At 51.0% G+C, this 24,740-nt stretch overlaps 1 protein-coding gene across 48 annotated transcripts in view; it reads right to left on the reverse strand.

Moving 5' to 3' along the window:
• Positions 1-24,740, reverse strand: part of LRRFIP1 (LRR binding FLII interacting protein 1) — a 139,793-nt gene that overhangs the window by 73,761 nt on the left and 41,292 nt on the right. For 6 of the 48 annotated variants that reach the window (XM_072719083.1, XM_025984296.2, XM_072719063.1 and 3 more), the window contains exon 1: positions 4,398-4,639. The exons of 39 other annotated variants lie outside the window; for them this stretch is intronic. In XM_072719083.1, the coding sequence (XP_072575184.1) occupies positions 4,398-4,463 (66 nt within the window). In that variant the 5' untranslated portion in view covers positions 4,464-4,639. Of the gene's footprint in view, positions 1-4,397; positions 4,684-24,740 lie in introns of those variants that run through there. 3 more of the 48 variants (XM_025984306.2, XM_025984299.2, XM_072719054.1) reach the window with 2 other exon arrangements.

Consider the following 24,740-nt stretch of genomic DNA (forward strand, 5'->3'; position numbering starts at 1 on the left):
CTACAACCTTTCCTATATTCCAGTGACACTCCTGGAACCAGCCGGGAGAGAAACAGAACCATCACTTCAATTCTCAGTGAGCTAGTCTGTCTGGGCAGGGTGGGGTCGCGCTCCTGGGGGACGCTGACACATGGAACAGTTACAAAGGTAGGGCACTGCGGAAATAGAAAAATCAAAATTTCTGTGGCTCTTTCATTTTTACTCTTCTTTCCCTTATTTAGAAAAATAAAGTCCACTGAAAGTTCTTTTGTCTGGGGTGCCTGCGTGGCTCTGCCCATTAAGCATCTGCCTTGGCTCAGGTCATGATTCCGGGGTCCTGGGATGGAGCCCCACGTTGCTGGGCCGGAAGCCTGCTTCTGCCTCCTCCTATACCCCTCCTCTCTGCTTGTGCTCTCACTTGCTCTCTCTCCAATGAATAAATAAGAAAATCTTTAAAAAGAGAGAGAGAGAGAGAGAGAGAGGTTTTTTTTTTGTTTGTAAACTACCAGAGAGAGAAAGGGAATGTTTGATAAAATGAAGATGTCTCAAGACACATTTGGGAGCAAGGCCATGTGTCCTAAGAGGCAGTCTTTGCGGTGGCAGGGGGCGGGGGATGTGAGATCCCAGAAGCTGCAAAGGAGCAGCTCAGAGCAGCCACGCAGCAGCAGCAGCAACAGCAGCAGCAGCAGCAGCTGGCCAGACCCTCCACAAAGAACTGTATACAGTGGTGACAGTTATCAGCACCAGCTCTGAATCATCAGGCTGAGGTCTGAGCTGCCTGTACCACCTACAAGCTGTGTGCACTTGGGAAAGTCCCCTGACTGTTTTGAGCCTCAGTTTCCCCTTTATCTGTACGTGGAGATAACCCAACAAGGTTCTGGCAAGGGTTAGGGAAGCCGCCTACAGAAAACCTCCAGCAGGGCTGACATGACAGGGGTGTGGGGCTGCTGCCCACCGCTAATACTCACACAGTGTGTTCTCTAGCATCTAGGGATCCACCCAGCGTGAATTCAGCTCAGATTGGGTTTAAAGCACCGAGAGAAGACACGCCAGCTGAGGCACCCACCAGGAGGCACCCACCAGGAGAATGTGCAAGGGGGAATTTCAGAGGAGGGATAGAAGGTCCCCAGCCCACATCAAAGGGCCACTCTGTACTTCTCTTCCCCCTGGAAGATTGCACACCCACTTGCCACAAGAAAATAAAAAAGGACCAGAAATGATGTTACTTTGACAAGCCTGATCACACACACACACACAAATCAAACATTTCGGTTACAATTAAAAGTCCTCATCACAGTAATTTAAGATAAATTACTTCCCTACTACAAAGTGGCTGGGCTTTTTAGACTCAAGGCAAAACCACTTGTATGACTTTAAAATTGTCAAGTTACTGTATTAAGGAGAAAACCACTTGATCTCTGGCCCTCGCCCAAATGAACGGATAAGTCTTAGAATACACATTGGTGTTGTTGTTGTTGGGTTTGTTGTTTATGTACTTTGGGATTTGGCCAAGGGAAGGGGATTTTCGTAGTGGTTCTCAATCAAAAGCATGGCAATTCTGAATTGTTACATCATGACTGTAGTCAAAATATGCTTTAACAAACCTGGAAGAAAGAAGCTAATATTTTATCTAGAAAGTCTAAAGAAAATTCAGTAAACCTATTCCACGAAAATGAGCCTCTGTGTTTAAAAAAACAAACTAAAATGTTGGTGGCCCAGAGTAAAAAAAAAAAAAGCTGTAGTTAATAAAAAACCCCTGTGCTCCCTACAACATCCCCAACCTATAGTGGGGGCGTAACAGGCTTCTTTCGATAACAGATTAGTAATTTGAACCTTATGTCCTCTGAGGTTCCAAGATTAATACTTTTAAATACGAACAGATACTTGGAAACACTGAGTAACTCGTCATAAACAATGCCTCTGCTGAGTCACAAAGCCTGATTTTTCAGGGATAACAAATTCCTCCTGAACATTGCCTTTTGAGGAGCAAACCTGTTGCACCATTTGGCCTCAGAATTCTGTAGAAACTAGATAAGAACCCCTAATCAGGTAATACTCCAATCAACTTCACTTGAGAACAGTTCTGCAACTATAAATAACTCGATTTCCTGTGCTCAGTTTAAGTGGCAGTTTAGACTGCAGGGTTTTGGTTTTTTTTTTTTTTTTGCTAAGGAGGCTTCTGCTATGTTGTATTAGCTCAGGCTGAACTGAAAGTAACTCAAAGCAAAAACGGAAATTTAGTCTCCATCTCTGCCCTACTGGGACACTCAGCCCTAGAGGAAAGACCTTACTTACTTCGTTTCATATCTTAAGTACTGGGGAAAGTGACCCATCCGAAAGGAGCCAGGTTTCCATGGCTCAAAGTCTCAGGCTGAGCTACAGCAGGGCCTTCCACCTTTGCAAGCACTGCACCTGCACGCTGGTCAATGATCCCATGCGCCGAGACCCGGGGACCTGGGTAGAGGTACTTATAATGATGAGATGGGCCTGGGGAGACTGTGTCTACATTCCACCCAGACGGGCTGCCACAGGACGAGACCCGTGGGATGCAGGGGCTTAGCGCTAATCAGTATGTGGAAAGAGACCAGAGGTGACACAACCCATCATAAACACGAGGAAGTTACAAAAGTCAAAGAAATGTATGGTTTCTACACTGGCCTCTCACAGACCTCCAGGGCCAGTGCTCACTGTTGTGTAAGGCGCCCCTCAACTGTTCATTCAGCACTTCCTTTTAACCAGACCACTAGCCTCATAAAACGAGGACTGAGTTTTACTTCTTTTTCCCATGTCCCATTCTAAAATACTTTTTGCTGCTATTTACTAAAACAAAATAAGAAAAACAAAAAACAAAAAACAAAAACTCCTATAGGTTCAAAATTTCTTACTGGAAACCCCTGGGGCCAAACTATGTTTCAGAATTCAACATTTTCAGATTTTAGAAGGGCAAGAAGTTGCATACACCCCATAATCTGTAGTCACCACAGTAACAGACCTCAAACAAGGACATTCACTGGCTGCAGACAAAGGTATGAACATCTACCATGAGGTGGATAAAGATGGAAAATAGCCTCCCATCAGCTACAAACAAAAATAAAGAAAACCAACCGTCAGTTTCCAGAGCTTACTGGATCCTGGAACTGGGGGTACAGTGGAGCACCTCAATCAAAGCCCATTCCAGACTCTCCTGACACCAGTTCCCAAGGCACCTCTATGAAGTGTGCATCTCAACCAGATCTAATCCACGGGGTAAGGGTTAAGGGAACCTGGCAGCCTGTGCCACGGAGCGCCAGTGTTACTTCTTGTTCCTCTGATGGCCTGTCCCTCCCGTCCCCATATCCTGATTCTCCATGTTTACTCTTTTCTCCGTCAAGGGCTCCTTGCCCAGCACTCCGTCCCTCTGAGCTCAACTCTTGCCCAGGGTTAGCAGTACCCTGCTCTTGCCATCTATGGTTCGCCGAGGCGGCTCTGCAGAACGCCAGCATCTCCCAGCAACCTTCCCGTCCTTCCTTCTTCTGACAGCCCTTCCCTGGTGGTGATGCAAGGACCTCTCTGTGGGCTCCCGGGGCCCTAGACACACAGCCAGGGGAAGGGGCAGGAACCAGCTCCAAAGGTCTGGCTCACGGCAGGAGGCACAGAAGCAGCAGCACACTGACCCAGACATTAAAAATATATCCACCCGACAGTACTCAGCAAGGAAGGTAGCCTTCCAGTGTGGATTCATCAGAGTCTATCTCTATGCCTTTCCCTGGTGTTCACCACTGAGCTCCCCAAGGTCAGGGCACTCTTATTTATCTTGGATCCTCCACAAATACCCAGTAGATGATTAATTTCTGCCTGATGAAGGAGTGATTGTGTTGGGCTCACACTTTTTTTTTTTTTTTTTTACTTTATTTCTTTATTAGAGACACAGACAGAGAGGCAGAGACACAGGCAGAGGGAGAAGCAGGCTCCCTACAGGGAGCCCGATGTGGGACTCGATCCCAGGACCCCCAGGATCACGCCCTGAGCCTAAGGCAGATGGTCAACCACTGTGCCACCAGGTGCCCCGGGGCTCACACTTCTTCTATCAAGGCTTCCACAAAAGCTAGGTAAAGTGAAAATCTGCGTTGGGTCTCTGCAGTCCTGAGCTCCCGGGTCTTTCCCAAAGCACACCCTCTTGCCTTCATATATTTCTACTCTCAGTCAACCACAAACTGCCCCGAAATGGGTAATTACAAACCTTCCCACCTCACCCCCTGTAGTTTTAAAGCCAACCCCCCCCCCCCAACACACACACAGGATCCCAGCACTGGGTACTGAGCTGCATAACTGCAAAATCCCACGCATGGGGGCTCCCGCCCGGGGCGCGCGGCCTCGCGGAGCCCACCCCACGGCCCCGGGCCCGGGACGGCAGGCTTCGGGCCGTGCTTTCCTCTTACCAGCTTCTGGGCTTCTGGGCTCAGGCAGTCCATGTCCCCGCGCTGCGCGGCCGCGGGGCTGCTCATCCTGCCGGGCGCTGGGTCCGCCCGCGCGCAGCCGGGAGGCACCGTCGCGATGGCTCGGAGCGGCGGCCGGAGGCTCAGCGCAGCCGCATCCCCATCCCCGGGGCGGCGGGACGGCCCTGCCCGGAGCCCGGAGCCCGGAGCCCGGAGCCCGGCAGCGCGGCACAGCCCGGGGCCGCCTTCTCGGAGCAGAGGCCGCCTCCGCCCTTCCCGGGCTCGGGCGCGGCCGGGGCGGGGCGGGGCGCAGGTGGCCGGGGCGGGGCCGGGGGGCGGGGCCGGGGGGGCGGGGCCGGGGGCCGAGGGGCCGCCCCTGCGCCGCCCGCCCCCGAGGGTCCCGTCCGCCCCGCGCGCCCCGCCCCCGGCCCCGCCTCCCCCATCGCGTCCGCCCCGCGCGCCCCGAGCCCCAGCTGCGCGGTCATCAATCACCGCCCAACCCCGCTCCCGCCGACACCGGAAAGGCGTGGGGGCGGGGACGGGGACGGGGGTGGCTGCGCGCCCAGAGTCCGGGGAGGGCAAGTCGAGGCGCGGTGGGCAGAGGGGGTCCCGGGGGAGCGCACGCGGGGCGGGGGTCGGCTTGGGGAGGGGTCGGGGGCGGGGCCTGTAAGGGGCGGGGCTTGTGTGGGGGCGGGGCCTGCGGGAGCGGGGGCCTGTGGCGCCTTGGGGGCGGGGCCGGCAGGGCCTTGGGGGCGGGGCCTGCGGGAGCGGGGGCCTGTGGCGCCTTGGGGGCGGAGCCTTTGGGTCTTGGGGGTGGGGCCGGCGGGGCCTTGGGGGCGGGGCCTGTGGGAGCGGGGGCCTGTGGCGCCTTGGGGGCGGGGCCGGCAGGGCCTTGGGGGCGGGGCCTGCGGGAGCGGGGGCCTGTGGCGCCTTGGGGGCGGGGCCTGCGGGGCCCACTGCCGCCCCGCCCCGCCCCGCCCCGCCCCCGCCCGCCGCGCCCTCGGCACCCGCTCCCCGCGGCTCCCGCCCCGCGACCTCCCGGGGAAGCCCGGCCGCCCCGAGCGCGAGGTCGGCAGCACCTGCGGCGGGGGGGCGGCGCAGCGGAGAGCGGGGGCCGCCTTCCTCCGGCCGAGAGGACCCGGCCCGCCCCTGCCGCCCCGCCTCCTCCCTACCTGGAGGCCCGTCCCGGAGCGACCACCTCCCCGCCTCCCGCCTGCACACCGGAACCGCCCACAGCACGGCTCGGCCTAACCTTCCGCAAAGGCGGCTCCAGAAAGTCCTGCGAGCCCGCAGGTGCAGCCGCGGGCTCCCTGCCGCGGCCTCCCGTTCTGCCGCCCGCGCGCCCCGCCCCTGCCCTGAGCCCCGGGCTGCAGAGGGGGGGGCTCCGAAAGGAAGGGGTCACCGGGGGGCGGCGGGGCAGAGGACGGACGGGCGACCTGACCCGGGGCGGGGCCCAGGGGCCGCAGGAGGGAGTCTGGGAGGAGCTCCCCAGGTGAACCCCAGGTGAACCCGGCGCCTAGCTCCGAGGACAGCATCGTAGGTTCTCCGCGCTGCCCTTCAAAGAGACTGCAGTGCCGACCCTCTTTCCCGGCTCTACCTCCCCTTCATTATGGTGCTGTGTTACGATTCTTGGTTCTTGAAAGTTAAATTCGCTGGAGAAAATAATTTTAAGCTGTTCTGCATAAACAAACATGGACCTTACAGAATGTACCATGGAAAGCAATTACAATTTTAGTAGTAACTTCACAGATGCGAAGGATAGACCATTGCTAAAATAGCCCCTTTGAGTTTTCAGTTCGAATATTCCAATCTAGACAGGCAAATTCTAGAGCTACCTGACATCCTCAACTCTACGACCACATCTCCCAGAGCAGGGCACAGGGAACAGATGCTGGAAGACACCTACATTCTCCCCAACCCCCAGGCCGCCATCCAGTCTCTAGGTATGAGCTGGAAGCTCATGAAACCACGCAAGGAGAGGGGTGAAATGGGCTCTGGAATTAAAGTGCCTGGTTCAGGGGCACCTGGGTGGCTCAGTCTGCTAATCCTCTGACTCTTGATTTCGGTTCATGTCCTGATCTCAGGGTCGTGGGATAGAGCCCCGAGTTGGCCTCTGCACTCAACAGGGAGTCTACTTGTCCCTCTCCCTCTGCTCCTCCCCACCCCAATCAATCAATCAAATCTTAAAAAGAACAACAACAACAAAGCACCTAGTTCAATTCCTGGCTCTGCCACTTATTGTAGGATCCAGAGCAAGTTACTTAGCCCTGTGTCTTGAGCTTCATCTGAAGTAGGCTAATGATAAGGAGAGTGCCCAGGTATAGGGGAGGACCTCGGGCACCCACGGGCAGACCCTATTGAGCAGCCTTGCTGACCTGATGGAAATGCAAGCCAACACTGCTGGGCAGCCACTCTGCTCTCTTTCCTTGGTCACCAGAATCCCCATCCAAAGTGCCCAGGCCTTCCTGTCCTCTACAGCAGGAAGGAAGTGAGGCAACCACGAGTTCAAGTGGCTGAGAAATGTGATGACCAGAGAAACTTCAGGAAGGGCTGGCTGCAGAAGCCTTGGGTGGCAGGACACTGTCAGGGAGTGAGAAGTAACTACCTGAATACTCACAGTCCTAGGAAAAAACTAACAATACCAGCAATAAAATAATAATAGTGCCCAGGAGATTTCTTATTCCCCTAAGTGGTAGCACATTCAAGAGAACTGATACTCTAGTTCCATCCAGATGGGAGGCTGAGGCTACTACTGCCCTCTCGCTGTGTCCCAGTCCAGCCGGCCTGTGAGATGGCCAAGCCTCAGACCATTCCCAGTCACAGGACAAGTGTCAAAGTCTATCCTGTGAGCAGAGGCCTGAATCATGCTTGTTGGTGTCATTACCTAGATCCTGGGGCCCAAGTATAAAGTGTAAAGAGTCTAGCTGCTTTCTGTTAATTTTGATTATAAGATTCTAAGTAGGTCTCCAATGGAAAGCACTCCTCATTGAAGCCCCCTTCCCAAACAGGCTTCTTCTTCTCCTTCTCCTTCTTCTTCTTCTTTTTTAAACTCATAGCAAGGCCACTTATAAGGATGAATGACTAGAACCTACAAACTTGTTTTTGGAAAGTGCATGAGGACGTCAAAGACAGGGGTGTGGCTGTGAGAAGTGACATTCGGTAGAATGGGACACACTCCAAGACACATTTCTCCCCCATGCTCACAGCTTGAAAGGCAGCTTGGCACAGTACTATACACCCTTTCCCTTGAAGAAGACAAAATTAAAGCCACCTGAGAGTGTCAGGTGAGAAGGAAGCAGCTAAGAAGCCCTGGGTTTCCATCTTGAGGAAGGTTAGCAGGAGGAACCCAGGGGATCTTCGAAAGCGCTGAGTGGGGGGGCTCCTGGGGGGCTCAGTTGGTTAAGTAACTGTCTTCAGTTCAGGTCCTGATCTCCAGGTCCTGGGGTTGGGTCCCTGCTCAATGGGGGGGGGGGGGGTCTGCTGCTGCTTCTCTCTCTGCTTCGCCACTACCCTCCCCTACTCCGCCTACTCCTGCTCACTTGTGTGCTCTCTCTGTCAAATAAGTTTTTTAAAAGGGGCTGAGTGGCAAGAGGTGGGGCCGCTCAGGAACAGGGTGGCCATCCACCTAGACTGGGCCCATGCTCCCCTGGGGTCCTCATAGAAGGACCTATGAGGTTAAGAACATTGGTTCAGGGGCACCTGGGTGGCTCAGTGGTTGAGCATCTGCCTTTGGCTCAGGTCGTGATCCTGGGGTTCCGGGATCGAGTCCTACATTAGACTCCCTGCAGGGAGCCTGCTTTTCTCTCTGCCTGTGTCTTTGCCTCTCTCGGTGTCTCTCATGAATAAAGAAATGAAAATCTTAAAAAAAAAAAAAAAAAAAGAAAAGAACATTGGTTCAGTTTCCCAGTTTCACCCTCTTTTGATGAGAGTGTCACTTCTAACAGGTCGTGAGTTTCCGGTCCCTTCCCAGCTGCCAGGCAGCTAAGGACCTGCAGACCTGCAGTCACTACTCAGGCCTGGGGTGCCGTCTGTTTTGTGAAAGCTCTAGATCGCCTCAGGCATTCCTACCAGCCACCATGCTTGTGATCCTCTGTGTCCTCTTGACACAAGTTAAATGTCCAACATCTACAAAAAGCAGTTCTCTGCTGTACAGTACGATTATGTGCAGGGGATTTAATTTCTTAAGGGACCCCTGAGAGAAGAACCAAAGCTAAGCAGAGCTGTCTTACTTTGTGCTGGGAACGAGAATCGTAGCTAACCAGCAAATGCCAGAACATTTAACCAACGGGGCCACACCCAAACTTGGTTGACTCATCTCCATGGTGTCGGCCTGTTGCTAGATTCACGAGCTTTGCCTCCTCCTGCGGTTTGGTTCTAAGCGCTAGAACCACGGAGACAAACCCTTCCTGGGATCCTAGCACAGAGCAGATGGTGGGGGCGGGAGGGGGAGGCGCTCTCGGCGTCCCCTCTAGTCAGATGACTGACTTGAAACCATTTTTCTAAGTCACACCCATAACGGCTGTTTTTCATGAACATGAATCCCTGTTCCTATGGATTACAATAAACATCTCTAATTATTTCTACAAACCCTGAGTTTACTTTTTTTGACTTTATATGGATTCTTTGGACTGTCACAGAACATCTCATATTAAAATGATCACCCAGACTTGCACAGCACCTTTGAGTTTATAAAGTACTTTGTACACACACCCAGGCCCACAAAAGTTGTGTAACGTGTCCACAGCCCCACATGAGAAGAATGAGGCGAGGCTGGGCTCACTAACCCGAGTCCCTACCAGAAGTCCGAGCTGCTAGTTAGCATCCAGGGCACAGCACCATACAGAGTTGTCCCCCCTCCCAGCCACCACCCAGGAGTCCTCCCTGGGAACAGCCAACAGATAGGCTACGTGGATGTCCCCAGTTGTGTCCCTGGGCTTAGCCTGTACCAGTCACCCCACCTGCCACTCCAGGGTTGCTGACCCAGCCTCGTACACACCTAGGTCAATGTCCTACCCAGCTGTCCCAGAAGGACTTAGGGCATTGGTAGGAGCATCTGATGAGGGCCAGACCCTGCCCCGCCTCTGCAGAGAAAGCTGCACCCCATGGTGCAGTGAACATAGCTCGTGGGCAAGAATCCAGACGGCCTCCGGTGGACAGGAGCATCCAGAGCAAGAGGGGCTGAAAAGAAGAGTGAGCTTAGTTTCCAGTATAATAACAGCTCCTGCTGGGGTGCCTGGGTGGCTCAGATGGTTAACCATCTGACTCTTGGTTTCAGCTCAGGTTGGGATCTCAGGGTTGTGAGATCGAGCCCCGTGACAGGCTCCATGCTGGATGTGGAGTCAGCTTGAGATTCTCACTCTCTCTCTGGCCCCCCACCTCTCTCTAATAGATATATATACAGCCCTCCTGCTTCTGGGGCACTCACTGTGCTGGGTGTCATATAACCACATGCTTGATTCTCTCAGCTGCTGATGACTTTACACTCACCCTCCCCTCCACTAGGAGCGGGCCTTTCCAGAATGGGAGGGTGTTCTCACCTTGGAACATGGAGGCACTTCAGAGATGATGGATGGGTGCATGGATGATTCTCCTGATAAATGGAAGACTTTGGCAGGTTATCATTAACTCTCGCTGATCTTGGGACGCCTGGGTGGCTCAGCGGTTGAGCGTCTGCCTTTGGCTCCGGGTGTGATCACCGGAGGAGTTGGGGGGGGTGGCTGCTTCTCCCTCTGCCTGTGTCTCTGCCTCTGTCTCTCTCTGTGTCTCTCATGAATAAACAAATAAAATCTTTAAAAAAAATCTCTCACTGATCTTAAGCATTTTATATTTTTGTAGCAATTAGGAATGAAACTCTCTCTTAAAATGGAATGTCTTTAGGAATTTTCTTTCTTTTTTAAGATTTTACTTATTCATAAGAGACATACAGAGAGAGAGAGAGGCAGAGACACAGGCAGAGGGAGAAGCAGGCTCCATGCAGGGAGCCTGATGTAGGACTCGATCCCAGGACCCAGGATCACGTCCTGAGCCACCCAGGTGTCCCTTTGTTTTCTTTTTTAATAACTAGGTACTATTCAGCAATTCACCACACTTCTTTCAATCCCCTGGGGTTTCTAAGGAAGGTGGTGAGTCTGGGTTTGGGTTGGACTGCACTGGAAGTGCTGGCAGAAAGCGCTGGAGGAGGTGACCAGCGGGCCCACCTGCGCTGTCAGAAGCGCCACCTGGGTTAAGGCGCTAGGAACATGGGAGCGTGCGTGCCAGAGGAATCACGGGGCTCCAACGTGTAGGGAGTGAGAGGTGTGTCAGCAACAAGCCAAGACAGACCAGGGGTGAAGACAGACCAGGGGTGCTCAGAGAAACAGGAAAAGCCACCGTTCACGAGCTTCCCCAGAAGGCTGGTGTGAACCTCGTGTTACACAAGGCAGGTGGAGGGAAGACAACAGGCCGAGGAACTGGAAAAACACCGGCTATTGCATGCCATTGTTAAAATTCTACAATTAAACATTTTCAGTGATTTGGGCAGGTATAAGAAATGGCAGATGGCAGCCCGGGAGGAAGGAGGGACCAGGGGGAGGGCCTGGGCAGGGGGACGTGTTTGTTGGTCTCTCCCATTTTGAGAATGAGAGAGACTCTGGAGGCTGAAAGGTGGGAGCCAAAGGAGAGTGGGGGAAATTGGGGTGGGGGTGGGACTGGGTCTAGGAGACTGGTGTCCAAGGGGTGGGGGTGGGCATATGTGGGGACCTGGCCTTGCTTCTGAGCTGAATGGAGAGAGTCACGTGGCCAGGAGAGGACTGATAACAAGCAGCACAGCCCTGGTGCGGGGACCGTGGGCCACGGGGCTGGTTGGGGATGGGGCTGCGGGGAGAGGAACAGGTGCTGACGGGCCTGCCACGGAGCTGCCTGGGGCCCAGCCGGGGTGATGCTGTTTCTAGTTCCTGAATGCAGAGCCCTTCCATGGAGCTCCAGAAAGCCCAACAAGGCTGTCACAGGGCCAGATCTGACCCGCACTTAACATAATTTCTAATTGACTGTACTCTGGAATTAAGTCCAGCTCCCAAAGTGTCCAGGCATAAGTCCATGGCAATCCTGCGGGGAAAATGTATCCACTTTTCCGCACCATCCTTCAGAACTGGCGATCCAGGCCAGACCAAGGACCTGAGATCACAGAAACATCTCCCATATATCATCACCAAGGAAACGGCCACTTCCACCTCCAACAAAGTACCTCTTAGGAAAACCAGTTGTGTTTCTCACAAGCACAACACACTGCAAATATCAGCTGATTATTTTCTAAAAATACTGAAAACAAAACGACTAAAATCCTTTATATATTTCTCAGCCACGTAGAAATAAATTGTGAAAAATCCCAAGTTAACTCTTATGCAAAGAAAAAGGTGTATCTATATGTGCTCTCTGAATAGTCAATTTAAAATGCTTTTGCTCAGGATAAATAGTGACATGGAAAAATGAGCTTTACTCTCAAGAACTGTGTTCACTAACTAAGAGAACACCTCACCGATAAGAAATAAACCAAATGCTGCAATATACACTTAGGAATAGAATATGGTGATTAAATAAATGGAAGTAATATTTTTTTTCCAGATTCTCACCCATTTTTTGGCCTGGGTCTTAGTCCTCCTGCCTATGAGTTTAACATTCTAGAAAAGATAGAACGTTCCTTAAAATCAGAGCCACGGGACAAATCTTTACCCTCCAGAAATCAATCAGGCTACAGATGTGATTGACAAATGTCGTTCACAAAAAAGAAACGTGAGGAACATAGGACTTTATGATATTAATTTAAGTGGTACCCATAGTAGGGGTGCCTGAGGGGCTCAGTGGTTGAGCATTTCCCTTCGGCTCAGGTTGTGACCCTGGGGTCCTGGGATCGAGTCCCGCATCCGGCTCCCGGTAGGGAGCCTGCTTCTCCCTCTGCCTGTGTCTCTGCCTCCTTCTCTGTGTCTCTCATGAATAAATAAATAAAAATCTTTAAAAAAATAAATAGTACCCACAGCAAACAGAGAGATTTAAGGGCAAGTAACATGAATTCAAACATTTACAAATCAGGCACTCCCGATAATAAGCAATTTGACTTAAAGACGGCCTGGCTTAAGGACAGACGAGAACATGAGATGTGAGCCACCTTCCACCCCAAAATACAGAAGTTCCTAAAGCAGCATCCCTAAAATCATCTTTCTGAGGAAAATAGAGACTAGCTCACACACGTCAGCACGGCACTGGAAACACCCGCCCAAACCCTGATAGGAGGGTATTCCCCTCTGCACGCCAGGCTGAAATACAGGCCCGAGATAAGCCATCCACTGTCAGACTCCAGGAAAGTACAGGATGATGAGCAACTTCTTCATCATCAACTTGCATGAACTGTGTATCTTTACAGAAGACTCTAACATAGAATCAAGAAGTCTTACCTTTGAGAAATGAGTATTTTAGACGAAAATTCAAGGGAAGTGTAAGGAAGAGCAAAGAACAGCAGTCTGGAGAGGCATGTTTGGCACAAGAGTGGAAATTCTGGAATAGCTGGAGATCAAATAGCCACTCCTGACCACGTCATCACCCTGTACCAGCAAAGAGGTCAATTAAAGGCACCTTTATACCCAACATCTTGTGGGGCAGCTTCGACCCGCCTTTGAACACGGGGAAGGCGTGGTTCCTGAGTCCACTGGAGGCTTTCGAAATGCTTCTTTGGCACCAGGAGGTTTGAGCTTAGCTGCTCAGATTATATTGAAGCCCCCTCCTCTTACCCCCACTTCCGTGGAGGCATCCGGTATCAAATGTGGGGTTAGACTTTATGAGGAACTCTAACGTAAATAGAGAGCAGAGTTTCTTAACCTCAACGCTACGGGCAATTTTGGGCCAACTCACTCTTTGGTGTGGCATCTGTCCTGTGCCTCATAGGACATTTAGCAGCGTCCGTGGCCTCTCCACACCGCATGCAGGAGCACTCTCCACCCCACTTATGACAACCCTGAATGTCTCCAGCTATCACCGCATGTCTCCTGGTAGGCAAAATGCCCCCCCGGGGGGGGGGGGGGGAAGCCCTGGTCTAGAGGGACTTGTACCTTCATCAAAGGCACACACACTGTCCAAACATATTGACTTGTCAACTTACACAGAGAAGTCAAGCTCCAATAGACTCATAGTGACACATGCAAAGAAATCATGGCCGGGAAGAGCTATTTCAATATAACCCCTGACATCTGTGGTCCTCTTTTAAGTGAGGACTCAAAAGCAAGACTAGTGGCTGTAGTGGGAAGAGAGTCAGCACCAGGCACTCCCGAGACAGAAGGTGGGGACACAGGGTGGGAGGTCCGAAGCTGAGATGTCAGAGGTGGTGCGGTCATGCCAAGGCCAAGGGGGTGATGGTGGAAGTAGACCTGCAAGTAAGAGTGTTCCAAGTAAGAAGGTCAAAGAATGGAGTTCAGCCATTCTTTGACCAATGGAGGCCAATGGAGTTTCTTGGCCTATGTGGGTGAATGAGCGCTGAGGAGTCGGGGCCGAGGGGAGCCCCAGCAGCCTGCACAGCCTACCCAGGGGCCTGGTGATTCCTGCAGACACCTACCTGGAGGTCAGAGGCGGGGGCCTGGCTGAAATCCCTGCTCTGCTGCTTATTAGTTTTGGGTACTCCCATGACCCCTTTCCAGCATCCTATGTAAAATGGGGGTTGGGGGGGCGCAGCCACCACACAGGACGGCAGGTCACAGGGGGTGACCAGGCTGGCACGAACAGCTTGCAGCACATTCTATCTGTCCTTCCAAAGCACACAGACTATTTTTCCTGCAAGACTAGGGACTCTGGAGTGACACTTCACATACAGGTTTAGAGAAGCCATATGTAGTCTCCAGCACTTAATTAGTTTGGATTAGGCTTAAAGCTTTTTTTTTTTTTTTTTTTTAGATTTTATTTATTTATCTATGAGACACACAGAGAGAGAGGCAGAGACACAGGCAGAGGGAAAAGCAGGCTTCCTGTGGGGAGCCCAGTGTAGGTCTCGATCCTGGGATCCCAGGATCCAAACCTAAGCCGAAGGCAGATGCTCAACTGCTGAGCCCCCCAGGAGCCAGGCTTAAAGCTTTAAACAACATTTTTGGAGCACTCGGAGAGCTTTGCCCTGTCGGGTAGCTGCCCCCCTTTAAGTCCAGAATCTTGGCATTGTCTTCCTGCTCTTCCCAAAGCCAGGCTTTCGGCATCCTCGGTCCTTAAACAAGTATATCGTGAACACGACTAGGTAAAAATGGATGCGTGTAGACAAAGGCTGGAAGGAAACACTAAATAAACAACCCAGCTGCTCTATTCAAGCGATGGCATCGTGGGAATTTTATTGCTTCTCAGAATACCTTCAGATATTGTTAGAACGTTTGTTTTTTTTTTTTTTTTTTTTTTTTTTTTTATAATAGGCTAAGGAACTTGAAGTTTATTCAGGAAGCAGTAAAGGCCCCGCTGAGAGCATCTGGATAGGGAGGTAGGATTTTGTTTGAACAAAGAACCCACAGGCTACAAAACAAGTTGAAAATCGCCCTCATGATTCTTTCCGTAAAATTTCTTGATGGTCTCACTATTTACCCTCCTAGATTAACGTTAGAGTTCACTTGCCCAACTTAAAACCAGTCTTGTTTAGGGGCCAATGTTTAGGGGAATTTTATTTGAATCACATTATATTCATCAGTTTTTTGGGGATGGATTCACATGTTCACAACATTGAGTTTTCTCATTCAGGAAGAAGGCATGTCTCTCTCCACTTTAAAATCTGATGTATCTTCAGCAAATTGTAATAGTTCTCTTCATCTCAGTGCTACATATTTCTTTATTCTTCATAGTTCTCTTCATCTCGGTGCTACTTTGAATGGGATCTTAACCTTTTGCCATAATTTAAAAAGATCATTATTGTGGGATATGGCCGTGCTATGGGTTTTTTTTTCCCCTATGCCCTTACAAACGATTGCAAACTGAACTCTCACTTTCGACTGATATTTTGGATTAGGCGTACACATCATCTGCAAGTGGTAACACATTCCACCTCCTCTCCATAGTTAACACCGCAGATTTCTTTGTCCTGCATGCACTTGGAACGGCCGTCATAGTAACACTCCAGTGGCCCTGGTCCACTGGTCTCATCTTTTTTGTTTTTTTTTTAAGATCTTGTTTATTAATTTGTGAGAGACACAGAGAGAGGGGGCAGAGATAGAAGCAGGCTCCTGCAGGGAGCCCCATGTGGGACTTGATCCCAGAGCCCCAGGATCATGACCTGAGCCAAAGGTAGATGCTCAACCACTGAGCCACCCAGGTGCCCCATCTTAACATGAGTCCTCCACACTTAGGGAAATAGCAAGGACACAGCAGCATCTCGAGTCAGTGCTTGTGCTGTAATCACACAGGGCAGGACTCAGAGCTTGTTAGAATTTAAATAGCATTAAAATTGCCAATAAAGTAAGCAGAAAGTCTGTTGTCAATCACCTGCTGAGAGCCCCGAAAGGAAGCAAATGACAAGTCTCAGAACAAGACTCCGTTGGCTAAAGGCTAAAGGCATCTCATTTGGACCAATAAAAGAGACACCAGGCAGACACCTTGGAGAAAGAATAGCTCTGAAACAGGTGAAAAGTTAATTATTGTTGTTGATGTTAGAAAACAATTGCTTTCTGTGGGGTGAGGCCCTGGGGAGTTGCTCACGGGCTCAAGCTGTAGGGCCAGCCCTGTCTGGGCAGGAAGTCCGCGTCTGCCTAAACTCGCCATCTAGACTCGCGGTCAGCCTTGGGCCAGTGATGCAACCCCTCTCCATGCCTCAGTGTCCTCATCTGTAAAATAGGGGTAGTGATGTTACCTACTTAGTACGGCTAATAAGCATCAAATGAGCAATTGTTCGTATTCAATATTTAAATAAATAAAACACTAACTGTAGGTGCAGAGCAGGTTCTTGGTCTGTAATGCACAAGGTGACAAAATAATTCCAGGGCCATGCCGTCTGAATCTTAACGTGTCCAGTACCATTTACCAAGGGGTGCAGACCAACCCCCCCCCCCCCATGAGCCATCCTGCCCCATGCAGCATGGCTCAGCCTGCATGCACCCCCGGTGCAGGGCAATGTGTAAGGTGCTTCCACCCTTAGAATCGCAGCATTACCGGAGTTTGAAGTCGGGGGCTCCGGCGGGAGGGACCATGTTACCTTCCTAGAACAAGAGGCCTGAACTTTGCCACCATCACTTTCTTTGAGGCACCTGGTCACTTCCTAGTTGTGATTCTGATCTAGAAGTTGGACTTAAACGGCAGAGGCCAGATAAGGAGGTACGACTGTGTCTCCAAAGAATGGTATTAGGTAAGAGAAGCTCATGAACTTCTCTCTTCGGGCAAAGAGGCTCTCCTATGGCAGCTCTAGGTTGTTGAGAGTGAAGAAATCATCTGCCACGAAGAATATTAAAAAGAAATATTCAGAGATTTCAGTTCTAATATTGTGTGATTATCTAAAATGCATGTCCTACATTTAGAATAGAGCATAATAGAACTATCTTTATCTTTCGGAATCTTTATCTCTTGAAGAAGGCAGAGGCGGGTAGGCGGTGAGGAACAGAAGTCTGGGAGAAAAGCCTGGGGAGGGGTGGTCCAACCCCAAGGCCTGCCTCCTGGTGGCCACAGGGGAGCATTGCCAGGGGCCTGTGCTAAATGTGGCACGGTGGCTTTTTTTTAAAAAATATTTATTTATTTATTATTTATGATAGACATAGAGAAAGAGAGAGAGAGAGAGAGGCAGAGACACAGGCAGAGGGAGAAGCAGGCTCCAAGCCAGGAGCCTGACGTGGGACTCGATCCCGGGACTCCAGGATCGTGCCCTGGGCCAACGGTAGGCGCCAAACCGCTGAGCCACCCAGGGATCCCCACGGTGGCTTAATAATATCAGAAAATATAATGATTAAGGGGGACCTTAGCACCCATGTCCTCTTTATGTTAAGCCACATTAAAATTTCTAATTAGTTCATATTAGATACAAAACCCAACTTATTCCTTCATAAGTGGAAGCAACCTTGGGTAGCCATCAACAGATGAGCAGATAAACACAATGTGGTCCATCCACGCAATGGACTATTGTTGGTCCCTAAAAAGGAAGGAGATTCTGACACCTGCTACCATGTGGATGAGACTTGAAGATGTTATAAAAAGTGAAGTAAGCCAGACACAGAAGGACAGATATTGTACAATTCTGCTTATACGAGATTCCCCAGAATTGTGACATTCGCAGAGAAGGAAGTCGAAGGATGGGCACCAGGGGCCGGGGAGTCTGTGTTTCGTAGGGACGGAGTTTTAGTTTGGGGAAGATGAGAATATTCTGGAGATGATGGCGGCGATGGGTGCGTAACAGCAGTGTGAATGCACTTTGACACGGTTAAGGTGCTAAACTTTGTTGTTTTTTTTTTTAACCACAATTTTTAAAATAATGGTTAAAAAACCCTCCAGTTCACTCTGTTCATGCAGTATCACAAAAGGAGGAAGAGAAACATCAGTGTGACATTCTCTCCAGAGAACAGAAGTTAGACGTTGGGAGTTCCAGACGGTGAAACTGGCCACACGAAAGATCTGGAAATCCGTGTGCAAGAGATCTTGCAAGTACGTGACCCGTGCACGTCTGTTTTAGAGCCGTCTCCCTGCCCCGAGCTCTCTGCATCTGCAGTTCATGGAAGTAGAAAGATATAAGTTGTCATGACCCTACATGAATTTTCAGATACCATCAGCAAAATAAGAGCAATCAGGACTGGCAAGACGACATTCTATGTGGACAGCTGCTTATTTAATTTAAAAAAAGAAAGGCAAGCATCAGGCAATTACTATTTGCATTAAGTGTCACATTTAAGCCGTTTTGCCATGAGAAAGCAACACGCAACAGTAAAAATTTATGTTAATCAGATTCATAGAAACAGAAAGAATGGTGGGTGCCAGGGGTTCGGGGAAGGAGATAAGGAACTGATTTATTGGGACAGAGTTTCAGTTTGGGAAGGTGAAAATGTCCTGTGGTTGGACGGTGGTGATGGCTGCAAAACAATGTGAATGTACCCGATGTCACTCACCTGTACACCTAGAAATGATGACATGGTAAATTTTTTTTTATGAGCATGTACTACTTTTATTGTGTTTATTTTATTTTTTAAGATTTTTATTCATTTGAGAGAGAGAGAGAAAGCACAAGCAGAGGCAGAGGGAGAAGCAGGTTCCCCCCTGAGCAGAGAGCGGGATGCAGGGGCTCCATCCCAGGATCCCGAGATCATGACCTGAGCCCAAGGCTGAGGCTTCACTGACGGAGCCACCCAGGCACCCGAGCATTTTGAAAGGGGGGAAAATAACACAAAGTTCATTTTCTTCCATAACTTTTTTGGAAAAGAAAGGAAAGGAAGAAGAGAAAGGAAAACCTTTATGTTTTGTGTTCCCAGAGGCTTTAACCCAAACAGAAGAAACTGTAATGAATTAGGCAGGTGACCACCTCCGCTTCGTCCCTGCTTTTGTATCACGGATGCCTCCGGCACACTGGTGAGGACCTGTGGCCATTCTCAGAACGATATTTTTAAATGTTTAAAGCACAGTATATACAAATAAATGGATTATGTTATTAAACTGTATTTTTAAATTGTGCTACAGTGTATCAAACGGAGCCCAGTCAGGAAGCCTGCAGCAGTCATGGGAACAGAAGGATGCATACGGGGACCCACGGAGCAGGTGCCTGGTGCCTGAGAAGGTAAAGGGGCTCTGGGAACACGGGGACAATGACCTTGGGGGCGTGACCTCGAGGACAGCCGGGGCTGGGTTCCCGTGCTCCGCAGGCCGGGGTCCCCAGAGCTCCAGCAGGGTGTTTCAGATCTGACTGGGCTCCCTGACGACGAAGGGGGGGTGGGGGGTTCTGAGATCAGGACAAACCCTGGAAGTGGAACCTACCCCGCCCGCGGCCGTTGCTGGGAGACGTGCAGAGAAACAGGAAGCGGCCTGGAGGTGCGGGTGGCAGGGGGGTGGCGTGGGTGGCAAGGGGGTGGTGGTGCTGGGGGCAGAGGGGGGCAGCTGAACAGCCGGCGGTGGACTGGCTCCTGTACTAGTGCACCAGGTGACCCGGGCGGGCCCGTGATGCGGACACAGCGGGCTGCGCTTCCCCGCGGGCAGGTGACACCCGGGCTTCCCGTCGCATCCCCTTGGGGGACTACTCAAGGGTCTGGCCTGCATTCAAAGTGGAGAAATGCCGCTCTCCTTCCCTGCTCGATTTCAGGGATCTCTCGAAATCCAGCGGAAGGCCCTTGAGGGATTCACGGACCCAAGGTGAAGAATCTTTCTGGGTCTTTTAAGAGGTCAAATACAGTTCTTTGTCTTGTTTAATTTTGCTTTTAAAAATCACACACGCGGGGCGCCTGGGTGGCTCAGCTGGTTGAGCCTGCGACTCCTGGCGTCAGCCCAGGTCCCGACCTCAGGGTTGCGGGACCCAGCCCTGCACAGGGCGCCCGGGCTCAGCGAGGAGACTGCTTGAGATGCTCTCTCCCTCTCCCTCTGCCCCTGCACACGTGTTCTCTCTCTCTCAGTGGATACATAAATCTTTAAAAAGTGTATCACACACTTGATCACTGATGCCAGATTTCTTTTATGCAAACTCAGGCCTTTGTGCGGATCTCTCCTTTCACTATCAACCACTCCTGCAAGTAGTGAATAGTAGTAATCTTTGCATTTTATTGGCTAATTACCTATTTCTGGATGCCACAGAAAATCAAGGGGACACACAACTGCACTTACACCCTTGCCCCACACTCGTGGTGGGGGTGGGTATTCAGATCCCCGGGCGGCCTTCAGAGCATTTGCTGTAATGCCCCCGGCTCCCCGGCCTCTCCTGGCCCCTCCGTTCGGCCATGACCCAGGCAGCCCCAGCACCAGATCGGTATTTCGACTCCTGACCTCTCCAAGCATCAGTGCACCTGCCCCTTGCATGTCCCAAAGCCATCTGGAACTCCACACGTCCAAAGAGGCACCCCTGCTGGCTCCGAGACTCTTTCTCTTGCACTTCCTCTCCCGTGGGGGCATGACCAACCAGCGCCCCCTAGGAAAGCTTTATCTAACATCTCTGTGCCTCAATTTCCCCCACTTGTAAAGGAGAGGCGATAATGGCACCAGCCTTACAGGGTTGTTACAGACGAAAGGAGACAACACTTACGGGGGGTGGGGTGAGGGGCACACAGAGCCTTGATGACCTCAATGCGCACACACACCCACGGCTGGCCCCCCTCTCAGGGCCCATGCTCCCCTGCTTCCCACCCCAGTACCCAAGCCAGCCAGCTTCTGTTTTCAGAACCAGCGTGGTGCCTTCCCACGGCCACCGCCTCAGACCAGTCAGGCCTCAGGGTGAGTGCCCCCAGAGTTACCCCAGACAGCGCCCCGGGCCCTCCCTCCTGCTCCTTCCCTCATTCATTCAATCAACAAACACGGATCGAGGGCCTACTACGTGTCCTGTTCCAAGCCAACTGTGCGTGCATTAACAAGGACAATAGGCAGGGACGCCTGGGTGGCTCAGCGGTTGAGCGTCTGCCTTTGGTGCAGGGCGTGATCCCCAAATCCAGGATCGAGTCCCACATCGGGCTCCCTGCAGGGGAGTCTGCTTCTCTCTCTCTCTCTCTCTCTCTCTCTGTGTCTCATGAATAAATAAATAAAATCTTTTTTTTTTTTTTAAATAAATAAAATCTTAAAAAAAAAAACAATGACAACAGGCAAGCACACCGGGGGCAGACAGATGTTGAACGATCGCACAAGTAAGTAATTAATTATAACTGTGATAAGTGCCCTGGCGTGAAATAGAAACGTGCCCCGAGCCGGACTAGGGGAACGCCGACGGGAACGTGGCTCTGGGGCTGCTGAGAAGTGAGAGGTGGGCGCGCTGGCTGGGGAGAAGGTGAGCCCTCTTGTGAAGCCTCCCGGGCCTTCCTGGGAGGACGGGGCGAAGCCCCCACACCTCCCAGGTGTCTGTCAAGCTCTCCTGCATGAGGCACCCGCACCTGCCTTGGGCCACTCCCACGCTGTCTCTTTGGGCTCAGCTCCCTGCCCAGGGACAGGTGAGTCTGCTATGCCTCCTGGGGTGACTCCAAGCCTTTGAAGTGAATCCCCAAGTTTCTTTCTTCTTCTTCCTTTTTTTTTTTTTTTTTTTTTACTAAAGCAACTTATAAAAATTTAAGTGTTTGTCATAAAGGAGGGTCCAGCCAACAGCTGAAGGATTCAGTTAGCAGCCTAATCCGTGGCAGAGTTTTATTTAATACAAAACCAAGATCACTTTTTGATGTATTGTACAGTGAACATACTTGTATCGATAAGTCTGTCCTTAATCTAAAAAAAGTTTGGACGCTTCCACCATATGTAGCAGAATTCCGTCATGCTCTATGAAAAACACTGCGGCTCCTTATTAAAGACACCAAAAGTCAGTATTTTTGGGTTATGTATAGCAATACTTGAAAAGACAAGATGAATCACATTGAAAGGTTTTATTTAGACCTTTAAGCTAAGGGAAATATTTTAAAAATACATATCATCCGTTTTTAGATATTTGTAAGATCTTATTTCAATATATGATACTCTCTCAGAATAACCAGAATAATAAACCAGACTTGGAACAATTAAGCCAATTTTTTTTTTTTAGTAAACTCCATCCCCAACTTGACCCTGAGATCAAGTGTCACACACCAGCAGTTGCCCCCAGTCAATTTTTTTTTTTTTAAAGGCAAGATAAAATTTGCATTTCAGGGCTGGAGAAAATTCTCTGCTTCCCATTTTGGACAACTAATATGATTTCAGATACCTAAGAATTTTAAATCTTTTACCCAATATTTATTTTTTTTAATATTCAGTTTTCATTGAGTACAAAAGTTTAACTCTCTTGCACAAGAACCACATGTTCCATCTTTGTTTTAAGAAGCTCTATTTTGAGGGACACCTGGGTGGTTCAGTAGGTTGAGCATCTGCCTTCTGGGGTCCTGGGATCGAGCCCCACATCGGGCTCCCTGCTCAGCCAGGAATCTACTTCTCCCTTTCCCTCTGCCTCCCCCTGCTGGTGCTGTCTCTCACTATCTCTGTCACTATCTCTGTATCTCTCTGTCAAATAAATAAATACAATCTTTAAAAAAAAAAAATGTATCCAACCAACTGCACCTGAGAGCTGGCGAGACCCTCTTCTGTGCCGTCCTGGTTTCTGACATGTGATAACAAATTAGCTCTCCTGGGAGCATGGGCCATGCCTGATTTGTTTCCAGAGGTTGGGAGTAAGTGTTTCAGAGCCTTCACGCCGTGAAAAGCCCCAGGCTCTCAGGTTTGCAGCTCGTGGCAGCTTACAAGTTACCCACCGTGCTCATAGGATGTGCATGTGCGGTGCAGGTTGTGGCAGGGGCCCACGGGTGACCAGCAAGCCGACACAAGCTCATTGCTCGGCGCCTGGGACAGCATGTCCTGGTGGGACAGCAGGTGCAGCCACACGAACCGGAGGGGCTTCCTCAGTTCAGAATCCTCAGACCCTCTTTGGATGCAAGAGACTGCTTCCCCCAGGTGCTATGTGAAAATACTGCAGGTCTCTTCAGGTAAGACAAGAGGGTGGGATGGGATGGGACATTCAAAGAGGGGGACTTGGGGCTGTCTGCCCCACCTGGGAGTACCCTCGTACCCCTCACTGTGCCATGCTCACCACCTCTGCTGGACTCCCAAGGGACACCTTCCAGATGAAGCTGGGGACAAGCTCCTGCTGTCCAAATGAGGAGAAGGAAACCAAAGCACAGAGTGAGTGGCTTGGGGAGGTCCCGCAGCTGGTGGGTAGGTGGAGGCTGGTCTGAACCCAGGGTGTGGAGTCTGCGTGAACACTGCTGCACAAACCTCCTGGACGCTGGACCCTGGCTCACGCAGGCGCTGTGTTGATCTCACTGAAGCCCCGGTGGCCCTGAAAGGTCAGGGTAGTTGTTCCCATGGCACCACGGTAGACACTGAGCCTTGGGGTTGAGTAGGGTACTCAAGCCGTGCAGGACTATCCATGGTCCTGACTCTCCCACCCACCCCTGGCCGCCGCCTGACAAATGTTTTTCCTTCTTTCTTACAACCACAGCTGGGTGGGGCCTCCGAACACCATCTGGCCTGGCGGCTGCTCCCAGCAAAAGATGTCATTATTCTAGTCTTGACAAGTGACCTGTCTAAGGCCCCACGGCCAAGCAGACACACCAACGTGTCAGGGCGCACACTTCCTAGAACAGGGTGACCTCCATTTGAACAATACTGCTTTTGGCCCCCCAGCTGTGGTATAGACACAGCAAATAGCTTTATTTGGGACATTTCAGACTTTTCCCTCTCTCCGACAAAAGAAAAAAAAAAAAAACTCTAACTGACACATCACTCTTCGAGCATGCATTACTTTTTCCCTTTTAGAAGCGTAACCGTCCACCACCCTTTGTCAGATGTCCAAGAGCACAGAAAGCCCGCTCCTCCCAGCTGGGTTGTGTTCAATGATTTGGTGCTGGATCTCAGCCAGGCTGCCCCGGTCTCCTGCCAGAGGCCGACACAGGCCGACTCTGGAGGCAGCGATGGGCGACACCGGGTCAGGTGAACGCACCTCACACGGGGGTGGGAATGAAGGAGTCCTGGTGGGCCTCTGCCCATCAGCAAGGGTCCCCTAGGAAACAGTGTGCTGGAGCAGCCAGTGGTGTTTCACGAAACAGTGCTATTTTTAAAGAGAGGTGTGCGTAAGCATTTACCCAGGGTGAATCCATCATTTCCATCCCACTTAGCTCCACCCTTCATCTCTCTTTCATCTGCTCAGCATGCCCGTGAGGACTCTCACAGCTTAAGGAGGCCCTGCCGGGAGAATCACTCCAAAGGTTGTCAAGCATCTGCCCGGGCCCGATCTCAACTCAGAAAAACATTCACCACAGCCATGGAAAGGTAAATAAATACATCTGCACGGCACCCAAACCAGAGCAAAAAGCCTAACACTCCAAGACATGCTTTGACAATTAGAGAAAGAACTTCAAAAACCGAAGCGGCGGGGGATCCCTGGGTGGCTCGGCAGTTTAGCGCCTGCCTTTGGCCCAGGGCGTGATCCTGGAGACCCGGGATCGAGTCCCGCATCGGGCTCCCGGTGCATGGAGCCTGCTTCTCCCTCCTCCTGTGTCTCTGCCTCTCTCTCTCTCTATGTCTATCATAAATAAATAAATAAATAAATAAATAAATAAATAAATAAATCTTAAAAAAAAAAAACCGAAGCAGCCTAGGGCTACCAGTTTGTAGCCGTCAAACGGGCGAAGGCTAAGAGTAATCACAGCGCTTGACCCCGTGGGGAGGAAGCCACTTCCAGACGACAGGGGC

The sequence above is a fragment of the Vulpes vulpes genome, chromosome 9 (genome assembly GCF_048418805.1).
Source record: "Vulpes vulpes isolate BD-2025 chromosome 9, VulVul3, whole genome shotgun sequence".
Classification (NCBI taxonomy): Eukaryota; Metazoa; Chordata; class Mammalia; order Carnivora; family Canidae; genus Vulpes; species Vulpes vulpes.